Source organism: Mytilus californianus, unplaced genomic scaffold (genome assembly GCF_021869535.1).
Source record: "Mytilus californianus isolate M0D057914Y unplaced genomic scaffold, xbMytCali1.0.p SCAF_14, whole genome shotgun sequence".
Taxonomy (NCBI): domain Eukaryota; kingdom Metazoa; phylum Mollusca; class Bivalvia; order Mytilida; family Mytilidae; genus Mytilus; species Mytilus californianus.
The window spans coordinates 21,699,764-21,727,408 of NW_026262626.1; the positions used below are offsets into that span (position 1 = coordinate 21,699,764).

Below are 27,645 nucleotides of genomic sequence, written 5' to 3' on the forward strand. Positions count from 1 at the left end.
GACACTTCCCCAGTGGCCATTCTTCATCTACCTGGGGGATACTTGCTATATATATGATACCGGGTATGTTCCGACAAACGGGGTTGCATTTTCAGCTCAATTGTCTGAAATGGTGTTGTTTTTTTTAAAGGCAGTGCTTTAATGCCTTTCTAGTTGCCGGGTTAATCCTTCCTTCCGCGATATCCAACTTATCTACGTGGGGGGTCATTAGGGTCCAAGTAGATCCGGAAATGTTGAATTCTCTCCTCTTCTTATTGTGATATAAAATGTTTTTTGTTTCATTTCATTTACATTGGGAAATAGAGAAACGATCATTGTGTTTTGTTAGTTTTAAAAACTTTTGATATATTTGTATTTTGCATTATAAGCAGTCAACCGATTGACAAACTAGAATTATTTGAATTCCGTGTGGAAAGAGCTCGGGTTAATTTCGAGTGTTATCTGCAATCTAGATGTTTATAAATCATTTCAGTCGTTGATATAATAATTAAGAGTCGACTGAACATTAATTATATTATACAATTTAAAGCGCATTTCTGTCTATGCACGTGAACCCGTCTAACGTTATTGTTATTTCGCAGTTATATAAAGTAGCAAATTATCGTTCCTGAATAGGTGGCGCCGTGGTAGCCGATCCTGTTCCTCAATTTCCGGTTTCTGCACTGGAACTATTTCAGTTACATTTTTAATTAACGATGCCAAGTACTTGTTGTTGTGTTCCTGGATGTCATTTAAGAGGAGGACATGCATTTCCAAATGACTTAAAAAGAAGGAAAAGTTGGATCAACGCCATGGCCCAAACGTAGATTGGACGAGAACACGATGAAATCGTGGAGTCCATCTCAATCAGCTGTTGTTTGCAAGGCACATTTTACTGAAAAAGACTACGTGCAGGAAACTATTCATGGTAAAACTCTATTTTCTTTTTGAAATATATAGTTATATATGTAATCGCCATGCGAATAAACCAAAGTATGTTTACAACCGCAATTATCGTTTTAGAATAAAAGGGGGTGGTTAATTCAAGACGTCATAATTTTTTGGATTACGATTCAATGTGATCTGTGTGAGATTGTTTGGTGATTGCTACAATTATAATGATTTCTTACAAGAGGTATATCATAATGAGAATTATTTTAGCAGTAATTATGCTAATGTAGTAATGACAGGAATGCATAAGCTATGCCTCATAGACTTTCTTGAAAAATATCAATGACAATGTTAACAGGAACAAAACAGTGACATGCTCTCATCTATATTATAGTTACTTAGGTACAAACAATGTACGTTTGTTGCATAAGTCTCTCATTGTTTGTCCTTTGGATTTACATAACATACATTGAATCAGGCAAACATAGTTTTATCCAGATTGTAATGAATAAATCTAGTTAATATTTCGCCAGGTAATACAAAGTATACATTGCTAATGGAATTTCATTTAATTATCAAAAAACTAATGTTTTATAACCTTTTTCAGGGCGCAAACCCACCATACAGAGACTTAAGTCTACTGCCATTCCCAGCCTATTTTCCTGGACCAAGCAAGAGACTGAATCGTCTGCAAAAAGAAAAATCAGGGCAGTTTCCTGTGAAAACAAAAGAACTAAACTTGATGAATATTGTAGTAGAAATCTAGAGGAAAGTTTTGATTGTAAAGTTGGTTTTCCTGAAGAAGTCATTCATACTGCAGAAAGGATTTATGACTGTCCACTACCAACTGCCGAGCTAATGTTGAGCTTCAAAGATGGAATTACGCAAACACCATCAATGTCTATGTTTTCAGCAGAGAATTTTGAAATGAAGACACGTGACACAGCCATGCATTTTTATACCAGTTTAGAGTTGTATACTAAATTTTTATTTGTTTTGACCACACTTGGTCCAACAGCACATTGTTTGAGATACATATATTTTCAAATTGATAGGGTGTCAGTTGAAAATCAGTTTTTTTATGACTTTGATGAAATTGAGGCATTATACAACCAACTTTGAACTTTCTAGATTCTAGATTGAATCTAGTGTTAAGAATATTGTGTATACATGGATTGTTTTTATGCCTAAAGAGTGGTGTGAGGCTAACACTTGGCCATCTAGTGGTTTAGTCAGGCATTTTTCGCCATCCAACTTCAAATTAAAGTTTCCTACGACTTGGATTATTATTAACAGCACAGAATATCCCGTGATAAAACCTAAAGCTCCTAGAGCTCAGGCAACCTTTTCATCATATAAAAACAGAAACACTGAAAATACTTGAATGTTCGACGCCTGGTGGTTTAGTCAACTATGTCTCTAATGCATATGTTGGTTCTACCAGTGACTATGAAATAGTTCAAAGATGTAGAATACAAAATATAGTTCAATTATGTGATCCAGGTGACAGTGTGATGGCAGACAAAAGTTTTGTTTGCTAACTTTTTTCAAAAAAAGAAACAGAATTAGTTCCAAAACTCTTATACGGGATAGAAAAGTCTCCAATTAACATGTGCACATAGAGCGAATTATTGGACTTGGCAAAACATACAAAATTCTCACAAATCCTATGAATGGAACTGAAACAAAACTTTCATCTGAAATAACATTTAGTTGTTTTATGTTGTGTAATTTTAGAACTTGTATTGTGCCAAAGGATGCAGAAATAAAAGTGACGCAATGAATTTTGTTCTGATATATATATATTTATAATTACATGCACATGTAAATTGTAATGCATATAAAAATAAGGAGATGTGGTATGATATTCAGTGAGTTCATCGAACTAAAGTGCATAAGAAATGGGTTTAAGCAGTTACAGGTGTTACTGTCACCGTACAGTCTCCAATAATGAGAAAAACTTGTACCGTGTAAAAAATTTCAGAGATCTTACCACTAAGTTTTGTTGTCTCACCTTGACTTTGATGAATTGATTATATCTGTTGATGTAAATACAAAAAAGAAGATGTGGTATGATTGCCAATGAGACAACTCTCTACAAGAGACCAAATGACACAGAAATTAACAGCTATAGGTCACAGTATGGCCTTCAACAATGAGCAAAGCCCATACCGCACAGTCAGCTATAAAAAGCCCCGAAATGACAATGTAAAACAATTCAAACAAGAAAACTAACGGCCTAATTTATGTACAAAAAATGAAAGAATATAACAAATATGCAACACATAAACAAACGACAACCACTGAATTACAGGCTCCTGACATGGGACAGGCACATACATGTACATACAGAATGTGTCGGGGTTAAACATGTTAGTGGGATCCCAACCTTCCCCCTAACCTGGGACAGTGGTGTAACAGTACAATATAAGAACAAACTATAAAAATCAGTTGAAAAAGGCTTAACTCATCAGATGGATAAATACAAATACAAGTGGACGTGGTCGGGTAGTTGTACATCCAAACAACAAAAAGACACTAAGTACAGATCTGAGAGTACTCGCAGTTACTGACAGCTAGTTCAAAGCCACTAACAACTGATAAAAAAATCTTGCATCTAAGACTAAATTATCAATCCGTAAGCTCCCTTTAGAATTTTATAAATTTTAGATTTTACATTTCTGAGTTATTAGGTTTTATTGGGATGGATAGTGATGTGGCAGCGTTAGCTAACTTCTTAAAAACTTTATATTTTAGAAGGTGGAAGACCTGGCTGCTTCATACTTTGTATATGGATGCCTCATGTTACGAAGTTTCCGTCAGCCACATGTCCAATGTCCTTGACCTCATTTTCATGGTTCAGTGACTACTTGAAAAAAAAAGTTAACATTTTTTGTAATGTTAAATTCTCTCTTATTATAAGTAGTAGGATAACTATGTTTGGTATGTGCGTACCTTGCAAGGTCCTCATGCCCGTCAGACAGTTTTCACTTGAACTCGACCTCATTTCATGGATCAGTGAACAAGGTTAAGTTTTGGTGGTCAAGTCCATATCTCAGATACTATAAGCAATAGGTCAAGTATATTCGGTGTATGGAAGGACTGTAAGGTGTACATGTCCAACTGGCAGGTGTCATCTGACCTTGACCTCATTTTCATGGTTCAGTGGTTATAGATAAGTTTTTTGTGTTTTGGTCTGTTTTTCTTATACTGTATGCAATAGGTCTACTATATTTGGTGTATGGAATGATTGTAAGATGTACATGTCTAGCTGGCAGGTGTCATTTGACCTTGACCTCATTTTCATGGTTCAGTGGTCAAAGTTAAGATTTTGAGTTTTGGTCTTTTTTTCTAATACTATATGCAATAGGTCAACTATATTTGGTGTATGGAAATATTTTATGATCTTTATGTCAGTCGTGCAGGTTTTATTTGACCTTGACCTCATTTTCACAGTTCATTGCTCTGTTAAGTTTTTGTGTTTTGGTCTGTTTTTCTTAAACTATAAGCAATAGGTCAACTATATTTGTTGTATGGAAGAATTGTTAGCTGTACATGCCTGCCTGGCATGGTTCATCTGACCTTGACCTCATTTTCATGGTTCATTGGTCAATGTTTAGTTTTCTTGGTTAATGTTAAGTTTATGTGACAGTTGTGATAAAGCTTTATATTAAGGACTATCAACATAATATCAGTGATTAGTAAAGAAGGCGAGACATTTCAGCGTGTGCACTGTTGTTGGACAACAACTATAAAATGCTTTAAGCAGTTCGCATGAAACTTTGGTGAATTATTTATAGCTATTGATGTAATCTCCCTATAGATTTTCATAAATTTTAAATATGACATTGAGAAGAAATTGAACTTTATTTGTTTATAGTCTGGCAACAGATTTATTAAGTATTGCGCAACAGCACAGTTTATTGCACAACAGCAAGAAATCTTTAATTGAATATAAATTCAATTCATATAACCTATTTCAAGTTCTTTGACTACATTTATTCAGAAACTATAATATGTCAAATATTTAATTACAATCCAAATTCAGACCTGTATCAAGCTTGAATATTGTGTCCATTTTTGCCCCAACTGTTCAAGGTTGGACCTCTGCGGGTGTATCCAGCTGAGCTCAGCGAATCAGTTTATTTCTTAATTAAGAACTCCTTTTTTCATTCATAAATTACTTGAAACTTGGAAATATAATTTTGCTTGGAGTTATAGTTTCTAAAAAAGTATTGTCATTGAAAGAGTTGACATGTTGCAATGTACATTTATTCTACATAGTTCTATGGTACCAAATCAAAAGTTTATATAAAAGAAAGAAGTCAAAGGTTTCCCATCACAGTTTAGTTACATACATTTTTTTTGTACCTGAGGTCGTTGAATATAGATCATTATATAAATAAGGAGATGTATTATGATTGCCAATGAAACAACTATCATCCGTACTTACCAGTAACAAACCACATTTGCAGAGTTGAATAAAATACAGTTGATAACATTTACTTATTACTAAAAAGAAAATGCCTAACTATTTTAAACAGTATTTGAATATCAATTATATGGTCATTTTTATAAACTTCCTGTTACAAAACTTTGAATTTTTCGAAAAACTAAGGATTTTCTTATCCAAGGAATAGATTACCTTAGCCGTATTTGGCACAACTTTTTGGAATTTTGGGTCTTCAATGCTCTTCAACTTTGTACTTGTTTGGCTTTATAACTATATTGATCTGAGCGTCACTGATGAGTCTTATGTAGACGAAACGCGCGTCTGGCGTATTAAATTATAATCCTGGTACCTTTGATAATTAATTTGACTATATACATAGATAAAAAAGGTACAAACTGGACATAATGTACTAGTTCATAAACAAGTGAGAACAATCGCCTTCATATAGTGCTCAGAATATGACATTCATAAAACTTGTTCAATATCATTAGAGAACTCTAAATCTTAAATACTGAAAGCCACCTCTGATAAGTACACTGTACTATGCAAGATAATGATATAACTGGACTAAAAATACACACAACCTGTAATTAACTGCCTTTACAGCGCTTTCGCGCTTTGATTTGCCTTGCATTGGAAGGGGTAAGATTTGACTATCTAGAACGGGGTATTATAAATACAATGTTACACTATTGTTTCATATAAGGGTGAATGTTTGGTACCATTAAAACATTTAAACCCGCTGCAACTGTTTGCACCTGTCCTAAGTCAGGAATCTGATGTTAAGTAGTTGTTGTTTGTTCACTCTGATGTGGTTCATAAGTGTTTCACGTTTTTTATATAGATTAGACCGTTGGTTTCCCGTTTGAATGGTTTACACTTGTAATTTTTGGGGCCCTTTATAGCTTGCTGTTCGGTGTGAGCCAAGGCTCCGTGTTGAAGACCGTACTTTGACCTAAAATGGTTTACTTTTATAAATTGTGACTTGGATGGATAGTTGTCTCATTGGCACTCATACCACATCTTTTTATATCTACTAAATTGAAAACCTATGATTGCGTTGGAAAAAAACCGCAATTTATATACGTATGCATGCTAAACAAATTTCTTGGTAAAGGGGTCGAAATACAGCACAAACAACATTTTCCAAAAGACCAAAACAGTGAAAAGGTATATTTTAACAAAACGGGTAAATATATCAAAATATCAGAAAAAGCTATCGTTAAAGATTTATTTTTCATTTTTCATGCCCATTTCATATAACCTTTGAACTAAATTTACAACTCCTTCCAAAGATTTGATATCCACATGTTAATCAATACATAATTTGAATGATCCGAAGGCAGACTATTTTCACCAATTTGTCTATCATGGAATTATAATACTTCATGATTTGATGCTAAATTGTTGAAATCCAGGAGCATCTGACCTTCCCCATGGACCCTATACCAGGGCAACCGGAATTACGCCTCCCGTTCATAAAATCCTGGCCTAGGACTATTGAAATGTAAAGTAACGCCCTATACCCTAGAATTTGGAATTTCTCGTTATTGGTCTAATGCTATTAAGATCCATCCAATCATTTTAATATACCATAAACAATTATTGGAGAGAATTCGGCATAAAAAATATCAAACCCTGACACTTTAACTATAAAATATACATGCTCCAAGTCAGGAACCGTTACGTTGGTGCATTTCACAATTATTTTATATTTTTTTAGCCAAAAAATGGTCCAAAAAATATTTTGCCTAGCTCCGCTCGGCTTAAAATTGTATTCTACGCCCCCTCTTTCAAATTTATCATGGAAACGCCCCTGTTTTAAATATTCACACCTTTGACTGAGTGGTTGCAAGCAACCCTTTCTTTTTATTCACCGGTAATGTTAATAATATCATATTACGTCTAATGTGCAAAGCAAAGCAGAGTTTTCTACTGATGTATTCTACAAGATGAAGAAAGTCTGTACATCCACATTTACATTGACAGTTGCAGAGCAAGCTTAAGGCACTAGTATCCAATATTAGTTGTGTACTAATTTCTAATTTTTCTAACATTCTACATTTCGCGCAGAGCTCACTAACAGTTATTGATAATTTGTGAAAGTTCAAGCAAGTGATAGTTTCTAGCAGAGGCTAGAGCAGGACATGAATGAATGAAATGGTCTAATGTTTCAAAGTCCTCTTCGCATAAGAGACATGTTGGGTTGATGTAGGAAGTATGTGTTATGATTAGCATGCATGATTATTTGGGGTATTCTCGTTGAAATTTTACGAACTGTTCTATTTTTTCTGTGACTTTTGGACTAACATTAGATAATAGTCCTGGGTTTAGTCGGAGGTTGCCCTGACGTCCAACGGCTGTTTTGCCAGACAAGCTGGGGCCGTGTCTGGAAAAACAGCAGTTTGACGTCAGAGCAACCTCGGACTATCCTGGGTTATTCTTGTTAAATTTCAACGAACTATTTTTCATTGCCTTCTATGTCTGAAACAAACATGACAAATGAAAGTGAACTTATGTGAGAAGAAGTTGATAATGTTAAATTATTTTTTTTTCATTTGAAAACCAATTGATCCTTGATGTCTTTCAAATGACATTGTGTATGTACAAACATGACATATGTAGATCTACATGTGTTTTCAGAAGTTTTCTTGTTTATATTACATGTATTAAGGGAACAACCTTTTAACTTCAAAGGGGGGGGGGGGGGGGGGGGGGGGGTATTGTTTTTTCCTAAAAATGTATTCTGATGCCCAATTTGATGAAAAAAAAAAATATTGTGGTCAAGTAGATGACAAAAAAAATATATTCTGAATGCAGATTTTCCCCCATACCTTAAAGTTTTAACAAAAAAATTTGATTGATAGCGTTGAAAAACAAAAACAAAAAAATGTTCTGACACAGACAAAAAACCATAACCCCCCTTGAAGTTAAATGGTTTCTCCCTTATATAGCAGCAATACTTGAGCATGTTGAGAAAGTGTACATGTATTATCAAAAAGATTTCTCAAATAAATTTGAACAGGAACTATTTAGGAAAATATTCTGTTAACATAAAAAAGGTTACTAAAAGTTAGATTTAGCACCATAGACTCTGACTTTAATTCCTCTTCTAAACCACAAAAAAACAGGTTTACTAGTATGCTGATTTTTGCTGTAAATTTTATCATTTTATCATGGGGGGTGGGGGCACTCCAACCACGCTTCAGTGATTCCCTATATAATCAACCAAATTTTTCCCACAAAAGAGGGGTCCCATTCTCAAATTCAAAGACTGGGAATGTAATAATGTAATATTTACTCAAAATGTAGCATATATATATATATACATACATGTACCTTATTACCCACTATCACTAAAGCATATACAATCAAAGCTGTGAGTGTGCTTAGAATTGATTTTCTAGGTAAAAGAAAAAAAAAAAAAAAACTGATAATGACAACGGACCTAAATAGTAGCTAGTATTTACTATTCATAAAAGTATAATTTCATGGACAATAAAAATCGTCTTTGCCTGTTATCTTCAAAATACTGCATATTCATAAAGCTTCAAGGGAACAATTTTTGAAGGTTTTGCATATTTTAAAATCTGTGTGCAGACAGCAGTATAGTTTATAGGAATTGAGATAAAAGGTTGAACTGAGTTATAAGAAATACTTAGGAAACAAGAAAAAAATAGGAAACAAGAAAAAAAATACTTGAGGCATGTGTTGACCTCCCAAAACTTGAGAATTTCCGGGGTTGCAAATACACACAAATTACTTTTAAACGTATAAGTAAATTTTTGGAGATTTATATATAAAGGGAGATTTATTCAAACCTTGAAAAGGAATTTAAAATCTTACAAATTTACTTATACAAGTAAATATTACTTACATTTATAAGTATATACACATGACTTGTATAAGTACATATATTACCGCAGACAACTAATTACATGTACAAAGACAACTTTGGGCAAGATGTGTTCATTTAAATTGATTTACGCTATGTCCCTTTGTGTTGTATCTCTTTTATATCTTAATATATAGATAAAGATATTTGCAGTATTTATTAGATATAAAAATAAGAAAATGTGGTTGATTGCCAATAAGACAACTATCCACCAAAGTTCAAATGAAGTGGATGTAAGCAATTATAGGCAACCATACGGCCTTCAACAATGAGTAAAACCCGTACCGTATGGTCAGCTTTCAAAGGCCCCAACATGAAAAATATGAAACAATTCAATTGAGAAAACTAATGTCCTAATTAATAACAAAAAATTTAAATCAAAACAATTTACGAAAAAACAATATGACAGACATGACCCAATGACAACCACTGAACTACAGGCTCCTGACTTACTTGTGAGCGCTCAACCCTCCCCCTAACCTGGGACAGTGGTGTTACAGCACAACCTAAGAACAAACTATAAAAATTAGTTGAAAAGGGCTTAACTCATCAGATCAATATACAAAGCAGAAAAACATCTAACAATAAAACAGACTTGTGGTTGTCGTTTGTTGGTGTGATTCATAAGTGTTTCTCGTTTCTCGCTTTTTATATAGATTAGACCGTTGGTTTCCTGTTTGAATTGTTTTGCACACACTTTTTTGGGGCCCTTTATATCTTGCTGTTCGGTGTGAGCCAAGGAAGGCTCTGTGTTGAAGTCCGTACTTTGACCTATAATTGTTTCCTTTTACACATTGTGACTTGGATAGATAGTTGTCTCATTGGCACTCATACCACATCTTCTTATTAAACAGACATGGCAGGGTATTTATACATCCCTAACAACAAAAAAGATACAAAGTACAGATCTAACAGTACTCACAGTTACTGACAGCTAGTTCAAAGCCAATAACAACTAAAAAAAATCATGTATATATAATATATAATCTGTTTATCATGTTTATACAACTGAATATTGGGACCTGTTCATGTGTTCCTAAACATAGTACAAACCTATCTGGCAACTTTAAAAGACAAACTTTGCAACTCGATCAGACTTTAAACACACTGTTTTCTGCTCTTTGGTCGGGTTGTTATTTCTTTGACACATTCCCCATTTCCATTCTCAATTTTATTAATTAATATTACTTTGACCAAAAAAAAAAATAATATCTTGGATTGTAAATTTGGTTGGAATAATCATGATGATTAACACTATTCATTGGATCTCAGTTTCCATTATCTACTGTTTTGTAAAAAAAAGCACACAATTGTACATGTATGTATTTGCTGTTTCAGTTAAAAAAATATACAAATGGTATATGTTCAGAACACACTAAAAGATATTTTCCTATTTTACAGGAAATATTCATTAGTTCCATACCAACCAATCAAACTTCATTGCTAGTACCGGTGAGTACTGTTCCAGGCAATCACAGAACTTTACAAAAGATGACCTCAGGTATGGTGTATTTACATTTTAAGTTCACTTCCATAAAGTTAAGGAGGGCTAATTGAATCCCGTCTGTATAGATCTGTATCTGCATCTTCATCTACATATGATAAAGTTTTTAGAAACTAAAAGACATACTGCAACATTTGGTGCACATATGTGCCTTGGAAAACTGGCCATGTACCATAAAACATGTAAAATTAAGGTTGCATTTAATTCATTTCTCACATTCATGTGGTAATGATTATAGTTTTTAGCTGTATATCAATTCTATATATTTTATGTATATATATTTTTGGAATCTGTGTAAGACTATAGTTATTTTCTGACACCATTTTGTTCACTAAGGTAACTTTTTAGGCCCCCAGTGGTCATCGAAGGGAGCATTAAGTGTTACCCTTGTCAGTTCGTCCGTACGTCTCAAAATTGGTTTCCGTTTTCTATAAACTTTGGTTTGCCTCAACCAAATGTTATGAAACCTATTATGCTTATTACCACAAAATACAGATCAAGTTCGAATTTGAATGGCGTCACTTTCACTGTTCTCGAGTTATATGCAAGCGGGGGCATCATCTGTGTCCCATGTTATTGCATATATCTGTAAAATTGTTTAAGGTAGCTGGGGTATCTAAATGTTCAAAGAAAGATTTTTCTTAAACTTCTGTAAAAGAATTCTGGGTCAATAATCTTTCAAATTTCAATACAAAAACTGGGGTCACAATACATTTAAATTATAAACGAAATCATAGTTAATTTATATGGGTAATATTGGGAAAACTTAATTTTTTCCAAATGAGGAAACATTTAAGGATAGAATTTGTTAAAATTTAATGAGAGAATTTATTTTAAAAAATACTTCCTAAATATCTAATAAAAATAGGGGGTCACATGCCTTATTTTCTTAAAAAACCAATAAAAAACCACAAATTGTCCTATTAAATTCAGTTTAGTTATCTGCCCTTGATTATAACAAGAATTTTTTCAGAAAATTTTAAATACATCTAACGACACTTATGCTATTGATAGTTTAATCTTTAAATTTAAAGTTTTAGATGTTTTTTGTCGAGCCTGCGACTTTTGTCGCAGAAAGCTCGACATAGGGATAGTGATCCGGCAACGGCGGCGTTAGCTAACTTCTTAAAAGCTTTATATTTTAGAAGGTGGAAGACCTGGATGCTTCATACTTTGTATATGGATGCCTCATGTTACGAAGTTTCCGTCAGTCACATGTCCAATGTCCTTGACCTCATTTTCATGGTTCAGTGACTACTTGAAAAAAAAGTTAACATTTTTTGTAATGTTAAATTCTCTCTTATTATAAGTAGTAGGATAACTATATTGGGTATGTGCGTACCTTGCAAGGTCCTCATGCCCGTCAGACAGTTTTCACTTGACCTCAACCTCATTTCATGGATCAGTGAACAAGGTTAAGTTTTGGTGGTCAAGTCCATATCTCAGATACTATAAGCAATAGGTCTAGTATATTCGGTGTATGGAAGGACTGTAAGGTGTACATGTCCAACTGGCAGGTGTCATCTGACCTTGACCTCATTTTCATGGTTCAGTGGTTATAGTTAAGTTTTTGTGTTTTGGTCTGTTTTTCTTATACTGTATGCAATAGGTCTACTATATTTGGTGTATGGAATGATTGTAAGGTGTACATGTCTAGCGGGCAGGTGTCATCTGACCTTGACCTCATTTTCATGGTTCAGTGGTTATAGTTAAGTTTTGTGTTTTGGTCTGTTTTTCTTAAACTATAAGCAATAGGTCAACTATATTTGTTGTATGGAAGAATTGTTAGCTGTACATGCCTGCCTAGCATGGTTCATCTGACCTTGACCTCATTTTCATGGTTCATTGGTCAATGTTTAGTTTTTACTTGGTTAATGTTAAGTTTATGTGACAGTTGTAATAAAGCTTTATATTTAGGACTATCAACATAATATCAATGATTAGTAAAGAAGGCGAGACATTTCAGCATGTGCACTCTTGTTTGTATATTGAATGATACATGGTAAAATATTTTTAAACCCAGAAGTATTTTTGCAACATGCCCTGAAAGGATACTCAAAAAACATTGAAAAAAAGACACCTGATCTCTCTTAATTATCAAAATGTTAGGTGGAAAGACTTTCCAAAAAAAAATGTAGTTCCAGCAGGGAATGATGTCGGTAGGGAGTTATTGGATAACTAATTAGGTAAGATACATCAAAGGCAAAAATCAAAATCAAGACAACTTTTCAATGATGCAATAGTTTCACAACATGAATTATAATGAAAAAAATGTACATTTCACAGTCTTTATCTTAAGAGACCATCATTGCCATCTGTTATCGTAAATTTTTTTCAAGAATCTTCTGTAAATATACCAGACCAATTTCAATTAAACTAGGCTAAATCATCCATAGAAAAATTAATTCTTCAAGATTTGTTTCTTGTTTGGTCAAAATAGAACCGTTCTCAGGATAAGTCTTTCAATTCTCCAAAATATCTAGTCTCTAAAGTTTCAATCAAAGATCTGGTTAAGTGATAGATAAAAATGTTTTTAAAATGTATAAAGTTGATGGCTTTAAAAATATTTGCATATATGTCACACTAATATGTATTAAAAAAATTATGAGAATGTGTCCACATAAGTACTGCCATTCATGCAGTCAGGTTTACTACTTATATACTTATATACAAATTATTTTTATTTACTTGAAGAAGTAAATATTAATATACTTATATACAGTCAGGGGAATTACTTAAATGAATGATTAAGAAATCACTGATTCAAGTAACATTTTTTTCCAGAAATGTTGGAAGTAAGAGTTGTCTTTCTTTAATAATCACCTATTTAAGTAGTACAAATAAATCACTAGACTAAGTGGTTTAATTTTATTGTAGTTTTAAATATATAATACTAATGATCCAGGGACTAATTATGTTGCTAAAATTATCAGAACCAACATCTGTGTTTATAGGATGACCGGTCATGTCAGGTGATGACCTTGTACTGAATCTGGGATAATGACATGAAAATCAGTTGTTTAAGTATCTTACCTCTAGTTTCTTAAAAAAAATCACTTCTTTAAGTATCATTACCCCCACTAATTCCAACACCCCCAAACAGTGAAATTTTGGTCGTGAACAGTAAAATGTTATTACATAATCTGTAAGATGAGCCTTGAATTTTACAGGAAAAATACTCCCACTGCTGGGAAAAATCTGTTAAGAAAGTATTATATCATTATGTAAAGCTTCATTATTGCATTTTTTTCAACAAATATAGAATTTACAGATGAATGATTGCATCAAAGGCATAAACCTTGCTGCTTAAAAGAAGAAAAAGGTTCATTTTTTTCAATTTTACTAATAATTAGATATAATCTAAACCTGTATGCTTAAAATTTTGGTAAAACCACAAAATCACAGAATTTCTAATTTGAGTGATTAATAAATCACTTATTTCAGTAATTCCCCTGACTGATATAAGTAAATTTGTAAGATACTTATACAAGTGTATTTTATTTACTTGTACATGTATAGGTAAATTATTTTAATGGCTTAGTTATGTCCCTTAGACATTCAGATTTTTTATACAACCGCAAAAAATTTGCGTTCGTATATTGCTATCATGTCGTCGTCGTCATCTGAACACATTTGGTTTCCGGACAATAACTTAAGTATAAGTGAATGGATCTCTATGCAATTTAATCACAAGGTTCAATAGCACAAAAGGAAGGTTGGGATTGATTTTGGGGGTTAGTGTCCCAACTGTTTAGGAATTAATGGTTAAAAAGGGGCCAAAAAAGGCATTTTTCTAGTTTCCGGACAATAACTTGTGTATAAGTGTATGGATCTCTATGAAGTTGTACCACAAGGTTCCATACCACAAAGGGAAGGTTGGGATTGACTATGGGGGTTATGGCCCAAATCGTTCAGGAAATAGGGGCAAACAAAGGGTAAAAAAAAAGGTTTTTCTGGTTAATGGACAATTTCTTAAGTATTAGTCTATGGATCTCTATGAAATTTAAACACAAGGTTCCATACCACAAAGGAAAGGTTGGGTTTGACTTCTTGGTAATGGCTCAAACCATTCAGGAATAAGGGGCAAAAGGGAGGGGGAGGGAGGAACAAGGTTTTTCTCATTTCCAGTCAAATACTTAAGTATTAGTCAATGGATCTCTATGAAATTGTATCACAAGGTTGAATACCACACACAGAAGGTTGGGGTCGATTTTGTAGGTTGTGGCTTTAATCGTTAAGAAACTAGAGGCCAAATAGGGGCCTAAAACAAGACTTTTCTAATACTGGCTAAGCTGGTTCTAACATAATTGTTTCTGATCTATATAAAGAAACAACAAATACTGATATGGCAGGAGATACACACCAAACAGGGTGTGTAAATTATTATATTTAGTTTGTAAACAGATTTATTAAGTATTGCGCAACAGCAAAGTATTGCAAAACAGTAAGAAATCTTCAATTGAAAATAAATACAAATCTTTTAACCAATTTCAATGAGGATTAATTTAAAGTCTTGAATTGTTTGAGGTTTTTACCATGTATTACTATATTGGATATTTGGACATTTGTAAATAGGTCTACATTGAGGTCCAAAGGGTCCAAAATTAGACAATCATTGTTTGTTTGATTTCATCAAAAACTGAATTCTGGTGGTTCTAAGATATGCTGAATTTAACTGTGCATTCAGATTTTTCATTTTGGGCCCTGTTTTCAAATTAGTCCATATTAAGGTCCAAAGGGTCCAAAATTAAACTTTGTTTGAATTCATGTTTTTTTTTAATATGCTGAATCTAACCATGGAATTAGATTTTGGATATTGGACCATTAAGTAGATTAAATGTCCCATTTAAAATTTTTAAGTTATCTGACCACATTTATTCTGTGTCAGAAATCTATAATTATATATAATGTGTCAAATATTTAATCACTATCCAAATTCAGAGCTGTATCAAGCTTGAATATTGTGTCCACCCGTATGAAATTATAAGGCGTATTACGCCTGGAAATAAGGCGTGAACCAGGCGGAAGTGGTACTTACGTGTCTAGGTCCAGGCGTAAGGGAGCAGGAAACGTAAATTTGTAGTCCTTACGGGCGTAGAAAAAAGTGGCAAACCTGGCGTAAATTGAAATAAGCAAGGCGTAAATTTTCTTACGGGAGTAAAACTGTTGGTATGGCGTAAATCATAATACCCATAATGCTTTGTTTAAAGGATCATGGGAATTTTTTTCAAAATTTGGCTCTTTGATTTTAGTTTGCAAGAGTTGGACTTATGGCAGCTTCATATGTTCAGGGATAATTAGCTTGTTTTGTGCTTTTTGAAAGAATTTGAAATTGGAAATATGGAATCAAATTGATTAATAAAAATTGTGAAAAAATGGAAAGTAAAACATGGTAAATAATAATTATGTGAGTATAACCTAAGTTATTAAGTTTTAAGTTCTAACAGTAATTTTGAAATCCCAAAACCTTTAACCTTGGATAATAACATTAAAATCTTTTACATGAAGTTAAATTGCAGTATTATCATTATATTTTAAAGGACATTAATTTATAAAAAACTTAGTTAATTAAAATGCTTAAGTTTTATTTCAAGAAAAATTAATTGTCATAATTCTTATTTAAACTTTAAACTTATTTGAGCCAGTGGCAGTGACTGTCTAAAATGTATTTATTTATATATTAGCTTCTTCAATGGTTAATATTTCCAGTTTTATGTCAAACAATGAGAAATTAAAGCAACAGTACAGAAGTTTGTATTAAATACACAAAAGAACACAGCTAGGGTAATACACTGATTTGAAATAAGTGTACTATTATGTAAGGATATTACATCTGGTTTATTTATTGACCAGGCGTACTCATTTGCATATTACGCCTGGTTTTCTCTGGACCAGGCGTACTCATTTAAATATTACGCCTAATTTTACGCCTGGTTTCCGCCTCAGATACGCTTGGTTTCCGCCTGGTTTCCGCCTGGTTTCTGCCTGGTTTCCGCCTGGACATGCATTCCTTAAACACTGCAATGACGCCCGGATAAAGTATGATTTTTACGCCTGGTTTCCGTGTCATATACGGGCGTCACAGTTCGTACAGGCATGATACTTAAGCTTACCCCAACTGTTCAAAGTTTGACCTCTGCGGTCGTATCCAGCTGCTTCAGGCGGAGCACATTTTTTTTGGTTATACAAGTAAAAAAGTCATACTATGTCTTTACTAATCATTTAAGTGTAATTTCATGGACAATGAATATCTCATTTGCCTGTTATCTTCAAAACACTGCTATTTTACAAGCCTCCAAGGGGAAATTTTTGAAGACCTTGAGCAATTACTTAAGATCTTTGCAAAATTAGTTTCTTTGTTGAATTAATGAGATGAAACATTGAACTTTAAAAAAAATTATGAGCTAACTTGAGAATTTTAGGGATTGTAAAAAAATAATTTGAGAAAATTAAGGGGAGATTATTCAAACCTTATAAGAAAATATGAATATAACAAATTTACTTATATAAGATTATTTACTGCTTCAAGTAAATAAAAATAACTTGTACAAGTAGTACCCCCTGACTGTCATATATAACGTACAGTAAAGATACAATTATCTGCAGTAAGAGCAGCACATTTGTTCCCATAGAAATGCCTATCACTTGACAGATAACTTTATAAATATCCAAAATGAATATGTTGCAGGAAGTTCAGATGGGCTTGTGTTTAGTCGAAATGTAGTTCCAGCAGGGAATGATGCCAGTAGGGAGTTATTGGATAACTTAGGTAAGATACATATACCAAAGGCAAAAATCTAAATCAGGACAACTTTTCAGTGATGTAATAGTTTCACAACATGAATTATAATGGAATAAAATGTATAGTTCACAGTCTTTATCTTAAGATGGGGCTGAAATGTTTTAGCACCCCTGACCCTATTGGCCATGTGAATCACCTGGAGTCATTTATTGTCATATTTCATTGTAAAGGAGTAAGTTAGGTAAGGGCCTTAATTGGCCTCGATTATGAAGTTCATTGTTTCAAGATATCAAAATGTTTTAAGTTGATGAAAACACATGTGAGAAAATTAAGTAGAACTATTTTTGTCCAAGTTTTAGTTTAAAGCTTTGATTTTGAAATCCCAAATAGACCAAAAATAGAGATTTTTTGCGAAAATTGACTAAATCATTCAGATTTCAACCAGATTAAGGCCTAGGAAACATGGAGCGCAGGCGTCGACAAAATAAATATTCAAGTCAGATTTGTAAAAAATGTTATAACAAACATTGTGTCAAAAAGGTATTTTTTGTTGACACATGTGCTCTACCTTTTCTGTCCAATAAACCAATGGAAATTTACCTGTTTTCATTGAATTTTCATGGAAAATCAAAATGAGTGCTACTTGTGACGTCATAGAAGGCAAGTACATAGATGCAGAAAGACATATTTCCTAGCTAGTCAGGATTGTATTAGCTATGATTCATTGTGATATTGGTCAGTAAATCCTAATTTGAAATTGGAGCCGTTTTAGGGCTTTAGGGACCGGTCAAAATTTCTTGATGCATGGGACCGGTGCAAACTGTAATGGGACAAGCACTTTTTGCAGTGTTTACAGTAATGGGACTCAATGTTTTTTCATTATTGGCAAGCATGGGACATGAACTTTTTGAAACAATGTCTGTATATGAAAAAAAAATTATTTGATAAATCTATAACAAACAAAAATAACACCATGAACATCTAGCAATGTGAATTTAACAGTTACAACATACCAAATTCATTTTCAAGATTTAGGGACCGGTCCATATTTATTGGGGGGTTGGGACCGGTGCAAAACGCAGTAGGACACACATTTTTTTAACTTAATTTTTGATAGGACTTCTACTTTTTTAGTTTTCAGCACTGATAGGACAGCAATATTGTTATGGCATATGTATGAATGTAGAAAATAGTCTATACAAATTTAATTACAACAAAATAAACAAGATTAATTGAGGAACAAACAAGTAACATATGGTGTAAATCAGTCCATCTAACTAAATTAAATATAGATCTATCAAAATTCCAGTTTTTTTGGTAGTTTGGTTCATTGCTGTGAAATTAAAGAATTAAATTAATAGGTAAAAAAAAATTGATGAAATTCAGATAGTCATCTTTAATTAATTTTATAACTTTTTCAAATCAACTTGGATTTTCATCAAACTATACAGCTATCTTAGTTATATATTGATCTTACTGAATCCCAGGTCGTTATGTAGTTTGGTGTGTTGCTGTCAAATTTAAGGATTAAATTAATCTAGGTAAAAAAAGATAGAATTTGCATTTTGGACTAAATTCAGATAGTACACTTTAATGTTTTTTATAACTTTTTCAAATCAACTTAGATTTTCATCAAACTATACAGCTTTTTCAGTTATATACTGATCTTACTGAATCCCAGGTCGTTATGTAGTTTGTTGTATTGCTGTCAAATTTAAGGATTAAATTAATCTAGGTAAAAAAAGATAGAATTTGCATTTTGGACTAAATTCAGATAGTACACTTTAATGTTTTTTATAACTTTTTCAAATCAACTTGGATTTTCATCAAACTATACAGCTATCTCAGTTATATACAGATCTTACTGAATCCCAGGTCGTTATGTAGTTTGGGGCATTGCTGTCAAATTTAAGGATTAAATTAATCTAGTTCAAAAAAGCTAGAATTTGCAGTTCAGACTAAATTTGGATAGTTAACTTTGAATTATTTTATAACTATTTCAAAGCAACTTGAATTTTCATCCAAATCTACAGCTATCTTCATTATATTTTTATCTTACAAATAAAATGCTTCGCTGGGGCGCAGCTTGATACGACCGCAGAGGTCGAACCCTGAACAGTTGGGGCAAGTATGGACACAACATTCAAGCTTGATACAGCTCTGAATTTGGATTGTTATTAAATATTTGACACAGCATAGGTTTCTGACACAGAAAGAATGTGGTCTAAGAACTTGATTTTTTTTAATTTACCTATTATGGTCCAATGTCCAAAATCAAAATACATGGTTAGATTCAGCATATCAAAGAATCCCATATATTCAATTTTTTTTAAAATCAAACAAAGTTTAATTTTGGACCCCAACTTGGACAAACTTGAAAACTGGGCCCATAATCAAAAATCTAAACACATGTTTAGATTCAGCATATCAAAGAACCCCAAGAATTCAATTTTTGCTAAAATCAAACTGAGTTTAATTTTGGACCCTTTGGACCTTAATGTAGACCAATTTAAAAAATGGGACTTAAAATTAAAAATCTAAATACATGGTTAGATTTGGAATATCAAAGAACCCCAATAATTCAATTTTTGATCAAATCAAACAAAGTTTAATTTTGGACCCTTTTGACCTCAATATGAACCAATTTGATAGCGGGGCCCACAAATAAAAAATCTAAATTCATGGTTAGATTCAGCATATCAAAGAACCCCATATATTCAATTTTTGTTGAAATCAAAAAAAGTTTAATTTTGGACCCCAACTTGGACCAACTTGAAAACTGGGCCCATAATCAAAAATCTAAACACATGTTTAGATTCAGCATATCAAAGAACCCCAAGAATTCAATTTTTGTTAAAATCAAACTAAGTTTAATTTTGGACCCTTTGGACCTCAATGAAGACCAATTTAAAAAACGGGACCAAAATTAAAAATCTAAAAACACGGTTAGATTTGGCATATCGAAGAACCCCAATAATTCAATTTTCGATGAAATAAAACAAAGTTTAATTTTGGACCCTTTTGACCTCAATATGAACCAATTTGATAGCGGGGCCTACAAATAAAAAATCTAAATACATGGTTAGATTCAGCATATAAAAGAACCTCATATATTCAATTTTTTTTTAAATCAAACAAAGTTTAATTTTGGACCCCAATTTGGACCAACTTGAAAACTGGGCCCATAATCAAAAATCTAAATACATGTTTAGATTCAGCATATCAAAGAACCCCATATATTCAATTTTTGTTGAAATCAAACAAAGTTTAAATACTGGACCCTATCATGGACCAACTTGAAAACTGGGCCCATAATCAAAAATCTAAACACATGTTTAGATTCAGCAAATCAAAGAACCCCAAGAATTCAATTTTTGTTAAAATCAAACTAAGTTTAATTTTGGACCCTTTGGACCTCAATGTAGACCAATTTAAAAAACAGGACCCAAAATTAAAAACCTGAATACACGGTTAGATTTGGAATATCAAAGAACCCCAATAATTCAATTTTAGATGAAATCAAACAAAGTTTAATTTTGGACCCTTTTGACCTCAATATGAACCAATTAGATAACGGGGTCCACAAATAAAAAATCTAAATACATGGTTAGATTCAGCATATCAAAGAACCCCATATATTCAATTTTTGTTGAAATCAAACAAAGTTTAATTTTGGACCCCAATTTGGACCAACTTGAAAACTGGGCCAAAAATCAAAAATCTAAATACATGTTTAGATTCAGCATATCAAAGAACCTCATATATTCAATTTTTGCTAAAATCAAACAAAGTTTAATTTTGGACCCTTTGGACATTAATGTAGACCAATTTGAAAACTGGACCCAAAATTAAAAATCTAAATACACTGTTAGATTCGGCATAACAAATAAATAAATGTGATCAAAGATTTTACAAATCTAATGCGCCATACTGTGCAATTAAAGATTACTTCTTGAAATTTTTCAATATTTGAAATTTGAAAAAAAAAAAATATTTGAAGAATAATTCTTTTTAATTTCTGAAATCTGAAATGAGAAAAAATTGGCCCCCCACAATTTCTTTTTATCCCCCCCCCCCCTTTTTCCCCCAAAAAAATTCTTTCCCTCAAGATATGGTCATAATCTCAATTCAAATTTCCAATGGAGTTGGCAACCATAATTACCCATTTAAATTTACCATAGTGCTAACTTAATCTATTTTATAATAGAATTAATAAAAATATAGTGTCAAATCTTTCATATGGATTTTTTTGTAAAAAAAAAAGATGAAAACATTTGCAGATATTTTTACTGGTCTTCCTTTATAAATATGCATTTCTTTAAACATAATTTAAAAGCAGTGTAAGGGAAGTAACCAAAACGTTGTATTTGGATTACCTCCCTTACACTGTTTTAGATTATCTTTATTGTTCCATAATTACCCATTTAAATTTACCATAGTGCTAACTTAATCTATTTTATAATAGAATTAATAAAAATATAGTGTCAAATCTTTCATATGGATTTTTTTGTAAAAAAAAAAGATGAAAACATTTGCAGATATTTTTACTGGTCTTCCTTTATAAATATGCATTTCTTTAAACATAATTTAAAAGCAGTGTAAGGGAAGTAACCAAAACGTTGTATTTGGATTACCTCCCTTACACTGTTTTAGATTATCTTTATTGTTCATTAACCATTACTTTATACATAATTTAAAAGCAGTGTAAGGGAGATAATTTCAATGATGTATTTGATTTATCTCCCTTACACTGCTTTAAATTATGTTTTGTACTAAAGTTTTTGTCCATTAACCAGGACAACCTTGTTTTTCCCCCTTTTTTGCCCCTAATTCCTAAACGGTTTGAGCCATAACCCCCCAAAGCAAATCCTAACCATCCCTTTGTGGTATGGAAACTTGTAGTATAATTTCAGAGAGATCCATACACCGTTCCACAGTTATTGTCTGGAAACTAGAAAATGCTCATTTTTGGCCCCTTTTTGGCCCCTAATTCCTTAACTGTTGGTACCATAACCCCCAAAATCAATCCCAACCTTCCTTTTGTGGTATTTAACCTTATGGTCAAATTTCAAAAAGATCCATTCACTTAAACTAAAGTTAGAGTGCGAAAACCAAAATGTATTCGGACGACGACGCAGGACGACGACGACGCCGGACGACGACGACGACGACGACGACGACGACGCCAACGTCATACCAATATACGACCACAAAATTTTTTTGCGGTCGTATAAAAACCAGGTTATTTGGTAGTTTGGTTTATTGCTGTCAAATTTAAATATTTAAATTATAGGTTTCTATCTGAATTTTGTCAAAACTGAAAGTTTTAGCCTTTTTTTACCTATTAACGAAGTCCTTAAATTTGACACAATACACCAAAACACAAAACAACCTGGTATTTTGTAAGATAAATATATAATAAAGATAGCTGAAAAGTTTGATGAAAATCCAAGCTGATTTGAAAAAGTTATAAAATTTTAAAAATGACACCTTTGTTTTGTTAAAACAAGAATTTAATATAATCATGATAATAGAACTTTCATAACAATCCTTGATAACCTTTTAAAAAAGGAAATGTGTTCCAAAGTTACTGTAAAAATTTATTTTAATCAAATTTAAATAAATTTTTGTCAGATTTAAAGACATGGCATACAAGAGGCACTTTAATAAGGTTTAATTACATCAGTACATGTGTGTTTTACAGGTAAAAAGAAAGCCCTACTTTTCTTAAACTCGTGTATTACTTATCGAATGTAGGACAGAAAGTCACAGGACAAAAAGTCACAGACAAAAAGCCACAGGACAAAAAGTCACAATTCCGTTTTGAGATTATTTTTCTTTAACAAGAAAACACTTATTTAAAAAAAACATTTTTGTACTTTTCTTGAACTTTAGTATATAAAGCAACTTTGTAAACAAAATTTATATAAAAAAAGTATTTATAATGATCAAATAATTGTTATGAAAACGAAATGTCAAAGTGGGTTGGTACTTAAACGGCTTCATGGTGCCAAGAAATATATCTTTTGCATGATTAAAATTTAATAAATCTTTATTTATCAAATCTAATGAATAATTTCCTCAACTGTAAAATAAATATATGTAATAAAAAGTAAATATTTAAAGATCTTTCTCTAAAATATTCAAACAAGTGTATACATATTATTTGTGACTTTTTGTCCTATCAAATTTGTGACTTTTTGTCCTGTGACTTTCTGTCTGTTTACCTACTTATCTAGTGAATTCAAAAGGCCTTTGCGATTTAAGTTTAACAGGATGTTCCAATCTTGAATGAATGTTATTTAGAATTTAATACTCTCTGGTAGGTGTGATCTTTTTGCCCCAAGCAGGAGGTATTGCTTTATACTTAACCACTTTAATCAGAAGGACAATTTTAATAATTTCTTTAATGTTTGATCCCTTTTTGATATATTCATATAATATATATCAACATGTCGAGACAATGTCGAGACTAGTCAAGTAAAATGTGAGCACAAAATCTGGTCTTTTCAGACTCTGAGCAGTTTGTAGTGTAGATAATGAACAAATCCAAAGTGATGAAGAAGATGACCTTGTAATAAATAAGAGCCTATGACAGTTCTGACAGTGATAATGACAATGATGATAATAATACTAAATGATGAATACAGTATATACGTAGTAATAGTAGTAGAAGTGGCAGTGAAAGTGAAAGTGAAATTGAAAAGGAATCTTATTTGCCTTCTTCAAGGAGGAGATCATTTAAAATTCTAGACAAATTCAAAGACTACTATATGTGATCTATGTTAATCTGATAAAAATGAAGTTAAATATAAAAAAGAAGATGTGGTATGATTGCAAATGAGACAACTCTCCACAAGAGACCAAATGACACAGAATTTAACAACTATAGTCTGTTTGATTTATTCATAGATTAGATTAGGACATATACTTATTTAGTAGATATTTCATATAGGACAAAAACTTTTTTTGGTATATTCAGAGGTTAGGACATAGATTTTTTAAGGGAGAAATATGAATTGCACTGGTCCCAACCCCCCAATAAATATTGACCAGTCCCTTAAAGAACAGTGAAGGCAACAAAAAAAAACTTTGGAACAGAATAAACATGAAAAAATACTTTGATATAAAATTAAAAAAATATGTAAAAATTTGATTAGATATTTTACATGTATAACTGTTTAACAAATGTAAAAAAAAACGAATTCATGGATAGTGTTTCTGCACAAAAAAGCATGATTGTCAAATATAATTATGTCCTCCCATAAAGCAGAATTTACCTACCCACTGTTAATTTAGAATAGTCAGATTCTAAATTAAGCTGCAGTTTTTTTGAAAAAATGTATTCTACCATACACTTCATACATGTTAATTGTTTAATATTGCATGTATCATTTATTATAGTCAATAACATATTGTCATCTGTTTGGGCTCCTGTGTTGGCAATAAAATATGCTTATGTATTGTTTTGTTTACTTTAACAGCAATATAGATACAGTTCACACATAGTAGCATTATTTTTCAGCTATCCAAATACATTGTAGCATGAAATGTAGCCACAACTTTGATCATGTTTTTTGTGCTTTAACATGGGACACACACTTTTTTACTAGGTAAAGTGCATGGGACAAGCATATTTTTATTCTGCCAGTAACCATGGGATCAAAAGAATTATTTCAGACAATTTTCTTTTTGTACCGGTCCCATGCATCAAGAAATTTTGACCGGTCCCTTATCCAACCTACTCCTTTTTGTCCCCCGAGCAACGCATTGCAGGGGACATAGAAATACCCGACATCCTTCTGTCTGTCTGGTCCTGATAGGGCTCTCACATGTACAATTTTTGCCAGATTTTTATGAAACTTATATTGTAGGTTTATATCAGCAATGTCGCGGACGAGTTCCAAAATCAGTGCATATTAACCATTTTAAAAAGAGTTATGCCCCTTGAAAACAGCAATTTTTATGGAAAATTGCATCGTTATCGCTCTCATGTGTACAATTCTTGCCAGATTTTTATGAAACTTTTATGTTAGGTTTATATCAGTAATGTCTCGTACAAGTTTGAAAATCAGTGCAACTATTTTTAAAAGAGTTATGCCCTTAGAAATTATTATATGGAAATTTGTATTGTAAGTGCTCTCACATGTTCATGAATGCCTTTGGACAGAACAGATAAAATATGTGCGACGTGGGGGACATTGGAACTCTGTTCTTTAATTTACAAAAAACTTCTCTTAAGTCTTCATGACCAATTTCAACCAAACTGCTGCTGAATGATCCTTAGAATATCTAAATAGACTATTTTCATATTACCGACTTTTGACCCCTGATTATATAATTTGTCGACTGGTTACCTTGGACATAATGGTACTCTGTCAAGTAAGAGCAACCAAAATAAGTAAAATCAAACATATAATTGGTGTAATTTGAGGGGAAAGTTTATTGTTTTCCGATGATTTTGTTGTGAAAAAAAAATGTTAAGCAGGTAATTTTCCCCCAAAATTGTACCGATTGAACGCTTGGTTTTACTTCTTTAGCTTGCTCTTACCTGACTTGGTACCATGATGTCCAAGGTAACCAGTCGACAAATTATATAATCCGGAGTCAAAAGTCGGTAATATGAAAATAGTCTATTAAAGTTATGTGCTTCTTATTCCTGTTTCATGTGTTTATCAACAAATGTTTCTGTCATGGCTAAAAATAGAACATAAGGCTAAAATACATTTATTGTCTTATATTTTGAAAACCAAAATAGATAGAAAAAATGCAAGAGAGGGAAAAATGCTTTATATGTCAAGATCTACCTTCTCTCTTTGTTCACAAAATGAAATGGGTTTTTTTGCCTACAACTTTAGCTGAAATACATATATGTATAACTGAAAATCTAAAAAAATACATTTATCTCTTTCATTTTCTGAAATATTACATTTTTAATTTTTTAATGTCAGCATTTATATAGAAAGCCCGTAAAATCAGTGAAAAACATTCTTAAATTTGTCTTAAAATCATAAAACCTACAATCTGAAATTCATAGATTTTTCTTAAAAAGTTATGTTACTACATAAATTTCTGTTTTAATGATGTAGAATAGTCATATGGTCACTGTCTTCGTTTTTGGTGTATTAACCAATTTGTCATCTAGTTGGTAGTGAAAAATGTCAAAAATCAACGGTTTACGGCTTACAACAGGTGCCCTGTGCCCTTTTTACAGTTTCCATAGGGCTCTTTGCCGTTTTCATATTATTTGTTGCATTTATATTTTATTTTGTTCAATTTGTTATGATCCGCCATTACAAAATAAAACTTCTTAGAATATACCGTGTGCCCATCATAATGTACTGAACAGGTAAAAATAGGTTTACCTGTCCATAATGGCTGGTCAGTACACTTTAATTAACAGTGATCAAAACATTGAACATCGTTTTACTTGAATTTTGTTAAAATGCAGAAAACCTGGTTTGCTATCAGTTTGAAAGCTCATTTCTAGTTATCAGCTCACCTGGCTGGTGAAGCAACTTGAGCTATTGCCATCACTTTGCACCTGTCATAGCTTTTCCAAAAATATTCTCCTCTGAAACGTCCGAACCAATTCCAACCAAACTTGGAGGGAATGATCCTTAGGGTATCTTGTATAAGTTTTTTTTCCAAGTCAGTTGACAAACATATAGATATGCATGGCTGAAATGGCTGAAAAAAAAGATAATGGTAAATTCCATGTGTAGCCTATCTCAATGAAGGGTTAAATTGAAGTTCACATGAATACAGATTCAAATGAATTGAATTATTGACTTGCAAGCCAATAAATCATCATTGATGTTTTGAGCTTATTTGAACAAAGTTGAACCAAAACTGACTGGTAATAGCGAAAAAACAATTTTCACAATTCTGCTTTTAAAAATGTTTGAAACAAAAAAAACATTAATTTGATTTTTAGAATATCTGTGTGTATTCAAGCTGGACTGTGAGTCAACAAAATGTACTACTGCATTTAAGTAAATATGACATCCTTTTCAGAGGTTAGTGGAGATCCTCAGATGACCCCTGAAGATGTTGAGAGGATGAAGCAACTGTTGCAGACTAAATTTGTTGATGAGAGTCTTATATTTGCACTTCATAGGTTCATGCAGATACAGGGATCTGAAATACAGCAAAGTATAACTTTAAAAACATTAGAATCA

The 27,645-nt window shown here is 32.3% G+C and overlaps 1 protein-coding gene across 1 annotated transcript; it reads left to right on the forward strand.

Moving 5' to 3' along the window:
• The first annotated feature begins 228 nt into the window (after window positions 1–228).
• LOC127724374 (uncharacterized) lies at window positions 229–2,654 on the forward strand. Its single transcript, XM_052231329.1, has 2 exons — window positions 229–907; window positions 1,478–2,654. The coding sequence occupies exons 1-2, from the start codon at window positions 823–825 to the stop codon at window positions 1,990–1,992; spliced, it is 600 nt and encodes a 199-aa protein (XP_052087289.1). The 5' UTR covers window positions 229–822; the 3' UTR covers window positions 1,993–2,654.
• The last annotated feature ends 24,991 nt before the right edge of the window (window positions 2,655–27,645 follow it).